We start from the raw sequence: 10,646 nt of genomic DNA, 5'->3' as shown, positions 1-10,646 counted from the left end.
CAGTAGCAGGAGAATACCCGAGGGGAAGAACTGCCAGGGTCCCCAGGAAGAGCAGTCACACAACAGGCCACCGTTCAGCACTTGAGTCTCCAGCTGGGCTGAAGTGTCCCCAGGGAGACCCTTTGGGCCCTGGCTCAGCCCTTCCCTGAAAGGGCTCCCTGGGCCCTGGACAGTGCCACTAGTTCTGTGACAGGGGACAAGTTACAAGATGCTGTCATCAAAGCCAGCCTTCCAAGGGCTGCAAGCAACTGTAGGCAGGAGCCACATCTTTGTGCCATAGGGGACCGAGCCACAGCCCCAGGCCCTCAGGGTTCCCTCCAGTGGGTGGGGTGGATGGACGCCCCTCAGCACAGAGCCGTGGGGACATAGAGCCACAGGGACGTCCCTGAAGGCAGCAGTGTCTAGCGGATCTTGAGGCACAGGCCCCCCTGGAGGCAGAGGCAGGCAGAGACCCGGAGGGAAGGAGGGAAGGAAGGTCAGCCCTCAGAGCTCCCGCGGGGTTTAGACCCGCGAGCAGCAGGGGTTCCAGATCAGCCCGGCAGCCAGCACCCCCAGGAGGAGGCCTGGCTAGTAAGACCTGAAACTGGGACTCAGGCTTTGCCTCCCAGGGTACGCGGAGGGCCTTGGGCCTCCACTTGGCTCGTTCCCCAGCTCCATGGCCCCTGGGCTGACCAGTGTTCAGGCAGCGTTGGGGCCAAGAGCCGGTGGAGCTGCTCCCCAGGGGCTGAGGAGCAGCGGCCCCAGGCACTGCCGGTCACTGGCCACCTGCGCTGGCTCAGGAGGGCGTCTTGCGCAGACACTGCAGTGCATTGTGCCTCATCTCTACATCCTCGGTCTCACCTTCTGCAGACTATCCCTAAAAAGCACTCAAATTTGCGGGATTTCAAATCCGTCTCTGAGCAGATGGGCGCTGTGCACACCATCACCACCAGGTGGCGCTGCCGCGGCCGACAACAGTGCGGGCCTCTTTCCCCAGCCGGCCTTGGGGGTCCTCCTGGCCCGTCCGGGCCTAAGCACGGGATGGCGGGCACTTCCCTGCAGTCCTGTTGGAGGCACCACGTGTTCACACACACCCCTCATTTCCGAGCCACAGCTGCTGTCCCTTCCGGGAACATGGCTGACAGTAGTGGCATTGTGGTCTTGATGCCCTCCACCGGAGTGGCCCCCGGGGGAAGGGGCAGTGACAGTGGAAAGGCCTGAGGGCCAGCAGCATTGATCACAGGAAGAAGAGGGATCCAGACAACAGAGCAGAGGTGAGCCCAAATCTCACTTCAAAGAGGCGAGGAGGAGGGAGGTGAGTGGATACGGAAGGAGGCCCTGCAGGGGAGGCGGGCAGGGAGGCTGGCGGAGGTGGCCCATCATGTGGCACTTCCCTGCTAGGCCAGGAGGACCCTCAGGAGCAGCTCAGGCCAACCCGCTGACCCAGGGCTGTGTTGCTAACGTGAAGGTCAGGCGCTGCCCACGGCCTCAGGTGGGCACTGTGGTGCCAGGGACAGTGCTCACCCTGCCCACGGGATGTCATGCCCACTGGCCCAACACCAGTCCCTGCACCGTGGTGGGACTTGGTTGGAAGTCCAAGGAGGCTTGATGGGACCGACTGACCAAGGAGAAGGGACGCCGGTCGGGAGGCACTCCCCACCTGTCTCCAGGGGCCCACGGAGCTGCACACCCCATGTTACGGAGGGAAGCTGCCCGCCCGCAGAGCTCCTGCAAGGACACTCAGGAGGCCAGAGCAGAACGGGGACACGTGGGTCCTCAGTGCCGTCTCCCAGCAGGGGATGCGTCACGAGGGACAGGGCCTCGTCAGGCAGGAGTGTGACAGGGCCTTGGTTACTCATTCACAGCGAGGAGAAAGCTGGGGTCCAGGCAGCAGGGACCGGTGCCCTGACCTCTGTCCTAGCAGGCAGCCTCCTGTGCCGGACCCAGCTCCTATGAGAGCCACAGTCTGCCCCTCCCTGTCCTCTCCCACACTGGGACTCCCCTCTGAAGTGCCCACCCGAAAGCTCACCTGCTGTACCCAGAGGGGCCTGAGGGAGCTGTGGGCAGGGGGAGGGCAGGTCCACCCCCTCACCTGCCTCCTTCTGGCCCACCCTGCACAGCCCAGCACTGGCCGCCTCCTGGCTGCATCCCAGCTGCTCCTGAAGGCCCAGGGCTGTAAGCTGACCCCAAGAACTGCCAAAGACAAACTTGGCCATGCTCTTGCTGCCCCAAGACTCCGCCTGGAATCGGCCCAAGTGGTGCAAACCCAAGGGCTTGCTGCCCCCTGGAGGCCAGAAGGAGGACTACCCTGGCCCCAGCGCAGGGCTTGCAGCTGGTTCACAGGGTAGAGGTGGGGGGCCTTGGAAACGGGCAGGGGAGTCCGGAGCAGCACCAGGCTGAGGCCTGCCCAGGGTGCTGGGGCTGGGTGGACGAGGCCACACGTGAAGTGCCCTGCCCGAGGTGCCGTTGAGGCTGAGGGCTTCACGTGGCAGAGGTGAACGAGACCCAGCTGCAAGGGAGGTGGCGGCCCCACAGAGGGCCAGGGTGGCCACTCAGAAGGGAGGAGGTCTGATATGTTTTCCCAGGTTACCCCACGTGGTCAGGGCAAGTCACCTACAGGGGGACCAGCTGGAGCGTCTGGGTCGCCTACTGCAGCAACAACTCTCCAAAACAGCTGCCATTTCATTGTTGAGACTCTGGGAGGCCCTAATGGGAGCAGGGCTGAGGGGGCAGCTCATCTGCTCTCTGTGGTCAGGGTTGGGCTGGGTCGGAAGTCCCAAGCAGATCACTAACACTCCCGGGGCCTGGGAGGCTCTAGGCCAGGCCACCTCCACATGGCCGCTCCTCAGCAGAGGACCTGGACTGGAGGCTCCAGGGGGAGAATGGAAGGCAGAGGCACCACACCAGAACTGACCGGGTCCTGTGCCTCATGGGCAAGGTGGCCACGGGCCAGCCCGCGTGTAGGGGATGGGCAGAGAGCCACCACCTGGAGGGGGGCTGCAGGCCTGGGTGGGTGGGAGGAAATGGTGGCCGCTCTTGGCAGGACAGGCCAGGGCACCAAGACAGGCCCAGGCTGAAGGCCAGGGTGACGCAGGACTGGGTGGGTGTGGAAGGAAGAGCCCAGCCTGTGGGTCTCAAACACACCAGGCAGGGTGCACAGCGCAGGGTCAGCAGGCCTCCCACCTGGGCAGCAAGAGAGATGGAGCCTGGCCTGGGGGCCTGCAAGCCAGGACGTGGGGCGGGACCGGGCCTCTGAGGGCCATGACCTGGAACCAGGAATGTCCCCAGGGAGAAGAGCAAACCTGGACCCACCCCCACCAGAGGCACACCCCTCCCCAAACAAAGGGGAAGAAAGGGGTAGGTTAGGGAAACCACTTCCCACACCCTCTGCTGGACACAGGAAGGGGCTGTGGGAGCCTGGCTGCGTTCCCGCTGGCTGGACACTGCACAGCCTTAAGGCGCCCCTGCCCAGGAAAGCCCAGCAAGGACGGCAGCCCCACTTGGCTGCTAGAGATGGCACCTGGACCGCTCATATCCAGCCCTGCGCTCAGGATCCTCGAAGCCCACCACGCTGTTCACCGGAGTGCAGCTGAGCACAGGGGTCACGTGACGTGTCCTGCTCTCCCCAGTGGGGCAGGGGTGGGTCTGGCTCCCACTCCTGCTGCTCCCAGTCTGCCCAGCACATTCTCAGCAAGAGCTGGACATGTCCTCACTGTGGGGACCAGGGAGCTGCTGCTGAGCCCACCGCCTCTCTCAGAAGACATCCTCTGGGAGACCTTCTGCAAAAGCACCAGCTCCAAAGGACAGCACTCTGAAAGGGGCACCAGGGTGCTGTTTCCCAGGCTTGTGACCATCAGGATGCTGGGACGCGGTGAGCACTGCTGTGAGGCCACCTCAGGGGGAGCTGGTGGCTCCTTGCTGGGAGCTGGGACAAGGAAGAGCTGTACCTAGAGGCTCGAGTGGACGGCAGGCTCCAAAGGCACCAGGTGACCCACTCCTGATCCACTGCAGCAGCTGGACAAAGGAGGGCCTGGGCCCTGGCGCCCACATCTTCAGAAGCGATCGCGCCTCACTGGAGGAGAACAAGAGCCCTCTATGATGGCCACAGCAGAACTTCACAACCCGACGTTTGGCACAGACGGAAAAGGAAACAGCTCCTGTGTGCAGCAGAGACACAGGAGGAGACCACCTGACCACTCGGTGTCCGGAAAGGAAGGTGAGATTGGGTTTCAGCAGAGACCTTCAAACACACGAGAAGTTGACCTCTGAAAACAAATGAATCAAAGGTAGTGAGTGCCTTTGACAGAAAACTCAGCTAAGGAGAAGATGAGCAAACCAGACGGCTGGTCCGCGACAGCACCTGGAGGGAAGGGTGAGAACACCCAGGGCCTAAGACCACAGGGAGCAGAGAGAAGGGCCAGCCCCGGCGCCTGGAACCCTAGCGGGGCTTGGGTGAGCGCTGACGACCGCAATGTCCAGGACCAGCTGAAGGCTCAGGCCATAAACTCCAGATGCCACAAACCCAGAAGGGATGCACAGAGGAAGCCCACTCCCATGCAGGACACAGGAGCCCGGACCTTCACTCTCCTCCCCAGACAGCTGGACAAACCAGCCACAGCCCTCAGGTCCACCGGAGGCTGAGGTCTCAGGCAATCGCTGTCCCCCAACTTGGAGAGAGACGGGCAGATGTGGAGTCACAGTCCCTCAAGGAGCACCTCCTGGGAACCAGGGCCAGGCCGGAGAACCACACTCCCTGGAATCACCGCCGGCTCCAGGAGGCAGGTCAGCGGCGGCACAGGCGCCAGGCGTAGGAGGGCTCCCCCCCACACCAATTCAACCTCCACAGCCCCTGGCAGGTCCTCCCTGAGCAAGGGGCCCGTGCCTTGTCCTGCTCTCCTGCAGACCCTGGAGAAGGGCCCCCTCGTGCTGGGCAGAGGGATGACGGGGACCTGAACTGTGCTGCAGCCTCCTCTTCCTGCCAAGCCCTCCCCCAGGAGAGACCCTTCACCAGGCCCACCCCTGGGGTTCCATCAGAGCTGACCGACCAGGGATGCCCACTCCAGTTCCCTCCAGCCTGCCATGCTGGGGGTCGGGGGAGGCCCAGCCCATTCTCCTCTATTGCGCTGGTCTCCCCCAAGCAGAAAACAAAACAGAATCGAGGAGCTCCCAGCCTGGAGCTAAGTGAGATGTAACCTAAGGCACTGAGATGTCACCAAAGGACCGGAGCACCTCCTGTCCCCACATGCCTAACCCCCACGTCCGGGGCCCCACGCCACGACTCGACCCAGCCACCACGTCCAGGGGCCCACACCATGCCACGACTGACCACTGCGTCTGGGGCCCCACACCACGCCATGCCACAACCTGGCCACCATGTCTGGGGGCCCCACGCCACGATACAGTTAGGAGCCTCAAGGTTCCGGCGGTATTAAAGACACCCCTAGGGAAGCCTGGACACAACGGGAATCCGACACAGGTGCTCCAGAGAAGCATTACTCTCTGACACCACAGCTGCAGTCAACCCGCCTGGCCCCTCGCCAGGAAAAGGTGAAACGTCCACCAAAGGCCTCTTTGCCTCATTTACCTTTCCCCAGAACATCACGTCTGCCTTTCAACAAAAAATTACAAGGCACACAGTCTGCAGAAACAGCAAGCACGAGAGCCGGACACGGATATGCCGAGATGCTGGAGCTCTCTCTACAGGACATGGCGAGTCACAGAGACCACCACGAACAGGCAGGGGAACTCGGAAGAATCCAAAGCAAATGCTAGAAATCAAAACACTGTAGTGGAAATGGATGCCTTCAGTGGGCACAGCAGCCTGGACACAGCCGAATAAACGTCCTGAAGAAACGTCCATAGAAACTTCTGGAACCCAAGTGCAGAGAGGAAAAAAATGAAGATGACAGAAGGGAACACCCAAGAACACCCAACAGAGAGAATACCAGAGAGAATAAGAAAAAGGGACCTGAATGTTTGCGCAATGACAAGTGGCAGTCTTGGGAAACTCAGATACAGAGTCAGACAAGAGCAAGCAGGTCATAGTGAAGGCTGTGACGGGCACCTCCTGTCCAGCCTCAGAAAGCCAAAGGCAAGAGAAAATCCTAAATGGAAAAACTCCTTGCCGTGGAGTAAGGGTGAGAATCACACCCGACTTCTCTTCAGGTGCTACGCAAGCAAGAAGAGAGAGAAGTCTAATTTTTAATTTGTTGAAGAAAAAAAAACTAAAGTGATAGTCACTAGTTGTAAAGAAATAGAGACTTCCTCAAGCAAAAATTGAGAGAATTCATCACCAGCAGATCTGCCTTGGAAGAAGTGTTTAGAAGAAGTTTTCAAAAAGAATGAAAATTATGTAGGTCAGAAATTCAAATCTACATAAGGAGGGGCTGGGGCTGGGGCTCGGTGGCAGAGCGCTTGCCTAGCACACGTGACGCCCTGGGTTCCATCCCCAGCGCCACATAAGAACAAATAGATAAAGGTATTGGGTCCATCTATGACTAAAAGTGTTCTTTAAAAATCTACAGAAAGAAGAGTAGAAAAGTATAAAATAAAGGTAAAATAAAATCCTTTTTCTTCTCTTTCACTGATCTAGCAGATGAAAGCTTATTTCACATAATAATCACAGGTTTCTATGATGACGGTAGATGCACGGACTCAGTGGAGGTGTGTCACAGGGACAAGGAGAAGCACTGCGAGCTGTGCACACGTCTGACTGCCTGAGCAGTGGTGCAGCACTCCCGAGAGAGGACTTGGTCCAGCTGTCCACGAGTTGTCCCCCTGGTGGGAGAACAAGTGACCCCCACTTGGCCCAGGCCCTAAACACCTGGCCAGGAAGTTGCCTCAGAGCAGAACTACCTCCCCACCCCATTCCCTACCCCTGCCTGGGAGAGGCGCAGAACCAGGGCCAGGTTTAGGGCTCTGCCTCGACAGCTGCAGACAACCCTCAGCCTCGGAGGCTCACCTGCCCTCTCCAGCCCAGGACAAGGAGCACTGGAGGGTGAGCCCCACCTGCGCAGGATGGGGAGGGGCCCGGGGTGTGGCACTGTGATCTCCTCTCAGGCCAGCAGGTGGCAGCATCACACCGAAAACCTGCCTCTCCAGAAAGTGCTTTCAATGCATCAGGACCCTGCAGGGTCCACCCTGGCCCAGCAGGTGGCTTTCCCCAAAGCCCTTTGGTGGCCCACCCCTGCCTACAGTCCTTCAGAACAGGTAGATGCTAGTGCAAGTTCTTGACTGGCCCCAAGCCCCACTCCTAAAGCTCATGGAGGGAGCTTCTGACTTTGATGTGATTTCTCCCCGGTTGTCACATGCTGGCTCTGGGTGAAGGTCAACCCCTGCCTGAGGCATTGACGCCTGTGCATTCCCAAACCTACCTTAACCCTCAGAGCCCTCGTCAATGCCAGCTCTGCACCTCCTGGCCTCAGGTGCCCTCAGGGCCACAACCCACCATCAGTGCAACTCATCCCCGCCCACAGCCCTGAGTCCTGGGCCCCCTGGGGGCAGGTGTACCCCCTTGCTGAGCCTGTCGGCCCTGGGAACCAAGGAAGCCCCACGGCCCCACATGCCCTGCTCACCACAGCCTTGGCTGAAGCAGTGCCATCCTGGAGGGGACCTGCAGGAAGAGCTCCCCCCAAGATGCATGACAGCCAGAGTGGTCCGGGAAAAGACAGGGCTCTCACAAGGGCACCTCACACCTGGGGACAGGATGTGCTGCTGGCAGATGCCAGCCCTCCAGAACACAGTCAGCTGGACAGGAAAGCCAGCAGGGTGGACGGAGCTGGACCCTGCTGCTCCTCTCCGCTTCCCCCCAGGATCACTTACATGTTGTGTTTTGTCTTCTTGAGATGACCACCCAGCATGGGGTCCAGGGAGGGGCCTGTTGTGGATAGAAAGAGCATACAGCTCCCACCCACTCACTCCTCAGATGTGATGCCTTCCCAAAGCACTCAGTTGGGTCATCTCTGTTGTCCCTCTCCTGGTGGAAGTTGGAGAACAGAGATCAGCAACTCTGCCAAGCTCACTCCTGAGTGGTTCCACATCTTGCTGGAAGCCAGGGCGACCCAGTCACTGGGCTAGGAGCAGCCATTCCTCACTAACTCCACCCAGTCTCTAGGCAGTTCCCACGTGGGAGAAAGACTGGCATCTGCCAGCAGGGGTGGATGCATGCACCCAGCTCCACATGCCCTCCTAATAGGAGAGGGAGCACCCAGCTCTCCCACCCTCTCTCTGGCCGGCATTGGCCCCACCTCCACTCCCTGGGGGAAGACTTCTTGTCACCTGAGGGAAGCTGTGTCCAGTGACCCATTGAGCCCAGACCCATTCCTAGCTCATAAGAGAAATCTCAGGATTGGGTATGGTGAGCTCAGCGGCCACCCCTGCAGGTGTCTGGACAGCACCTTTGGTGAAGCCACCTGCAGTGACCCAAAGACTTCTTGGCTGGGACAGAGGATCCCCCATATACACCCAGCCTATGGTCAGCTCCAAGAGTGACAAGCAGGATCCCAGGTGACAGGCCCCAGCTCCCTTTGTTCTGCTCCCCAGTTCCACCATCGACCCTCCACCCACCCAGCAGAGAGAAAATTCCCCTGCGGGCAGGACAAAGTGTGGGGAAATGTTTCACACAAAACACCAAATAACTACAAGCAGGGGCTTCTCCTAAGCCAGGGTGTTATCCTGCTTCAAATCACTACTGGATGTTGGGGGACGTGGGAATCACCTCAGCAGGCACCTGGCACCTGTAGGGGACAGGGGGGCAGCTGCAGGTCGGGGAAAGGGCCCCTGCTCACAGATCGCTGACAGCCCAGAGGATTCAACCTGGCCACGGATCGCCCCGGAACGCGTTGCTCAGGCCCACCCGGGACTGCGAGCGAGACCCCCAGAGCGTAGGTCCACACAGCACGGGCAGCGGCTGGGCAGACGCTATGCCCACGGTGGTGCACAACGGTACCGCTCCGCTCGCTCCCGGGCTCCTGTGAGCGAGGACAGGGAACAAGACGGAAGAACTAAGAGGGTGTCCACGCGGAACGCAAGCGTCTGGAGGCGGCCAAACCCGGGACACCAGGAGGCCGCGGTCCGGGTCGCTGGGAGGCAGGTTAGTGCCCCCGGATTCTGCCTCCCTGGCCCGCCCTCCTGACCGTCTGAGCCGCCGGTGGAGCCGGGCTCCGAGAGAGGCAGTCACCAGGTCCCCTCTGATTGGACGGCTCGAAGTCCCAGCCGGCGCCTCCGCAGCTTAAAACCGAGGCGGGGGCGAGTGGGAGCCAGAGCCCGCCCCCGGGCCGGCCCGCGCGCCGCGGTGAGGAGGAGGAGGAGGAGGAAGCGGCGGCAGGGCGGAGGCGGGCCGGAGAGGCCGGGCGCGAAGGCTCTGGAGCAGACGGACCGCCGGAGGGGCTCACGAGGCCGGGAACTAGCGGCGGCCGGCTCCGGCGGGCGATGGCCGAGCTCAAGTCGCTGTCAGGGGACGCATACCTGGCGCTGAGCCATGGGTACGCGGCGGCCGCAGGCCTCGCCTACGGGGCGGTGAGGGGCCCCGAGGCGGCCCGCGGCTACGGCGCGCCTGGTCCGGGCGGCGACCTCCCCGCGGTGCCCGCTCCCCGCGCCCCCGCCGCAGCGGCCGAGAGCAGCGGCGAGCAGAGTGGCGATGAGGACGACGCCTTCGAGCAGCGGCGGCGGCGGCGCGGGCCGGGGGGCGCTGCGGACGGGCGGCGGCGGCCCCGGGAGCAGCGCTCGCTGAGACTCAGCATCAACGCGCGCGAGCGGCGGCGCATGCACGACCTGAACGACGCTCTGGACGGGCTTCGCGCGGTCATCCCCTACGCGCACAGCCCGTCGGTGCGAAAGCTCTCCAAGATCGCCACGCTGCTGCTGGCCAAGAACTACATCCTCATGCAGGCGCAGGCCCTGGACGAGATGCGGCGCCTGGTGGCCTACCTCAACCAAAGCCAGGGCTTGGCCGCGCCCGTGGCCGCCGCGCCCCTGACACCCTTCGGCCAGGCTGCTGTCTACCCCTTCTCGGCAAGCGCCACGCTGGGGCCCTGCCCCGACAAGTGCGCCGCCTTCTCGGGATCGCCCTCAGCGCTCTGCAAACACTGTAATGAGAAGCCGTGAAGACCCGGGACCCCTTTGGCAGCGTCCTCCCGTTTACGTTGTCCCCTGAGTCATGTTGCCAGCACTGGAGATGCTTGACTGGACCCCAAGTGGAGAAGGCAGCCGGATCTCGCTTCCAGACCGTGGGCGCTGAACAGTTTGGGGCCGCGGAAAGCGCGAAGCCGGACCTGGCACCGAAATTCACGACTGGGACTCCTCAGCTCCTGCTGGGCACTCTCCCTGATCTTGGCCAGGGGTCATGGAGTCTAGGTACAGGCGGTGGCGGCCACCGCCACTACCTTCCAAAAGAAGAACGTGGCAAAGTCACAGGGCCGCAGCGGGGCGGATACTGGTCCCACCCAGGACGGCGTCTTGCCTAGCGCCGGCCCAGGAGCGCAGGCTCCCAGCGTCGAGGGGTTAGCCGGTGGGTAAGGCCTGGTCGGCCTTTTCAGCCACACTGCAGGGACATGCTCCCTCTGGGCGCGTTCCCAAGAACGCGCGTCTCACAGCACCTCCCGCCTGTGCGGGTTCCAAGACTTCAGCCCTCCCCTAGCGAGTACCGTCGTGCGCTCTAAGACTCAACC

General features: G+C 61.8%; 1 protein-coding gene across 1 annotated transcript; it reads left to right on the top strand.

Moving 5' to 3' along the window:
- The first annotated feature begins 9,408 nt into the window (after positions 1-9,408).
- Bhlhe23 (basic helix-loop-helix family member e23) lies at positions 9,409-10,083 on the top strand. Its single transcript, XM_026407862.2, has one exon. It carries the CDS (start codon positions 9,409-9,411, stop codon positions 10,081-10,083), a length of 675 nt encoding a protein of 224 aa, XP_026263647.2.
- The last annotated feature ends 563 nt before the right edge of the window (positions 10,084-10,646 follow it).

Source organism: Urocitellus parryii, chromosome 6 (genome assembly GCF_045843805.1).
Source record: "Urocitellus parryii isolate mUroPar1 chromosome 6, mUroPar1.hap1, whole genome shotgun sequence".
In the NCBI taxonomy this organism is placed as follows: domain Eukaryota; kingdom Metazoa; phylum Chordata; class Mammalia; order Rodentia; family Sciuridae; genus Urocitellus; species Urocitellus parryii.
Note: the sequence above shows the minus strand (reverse complement) of the source record. Positions and strands in the feature narration are given on the sequence as shown.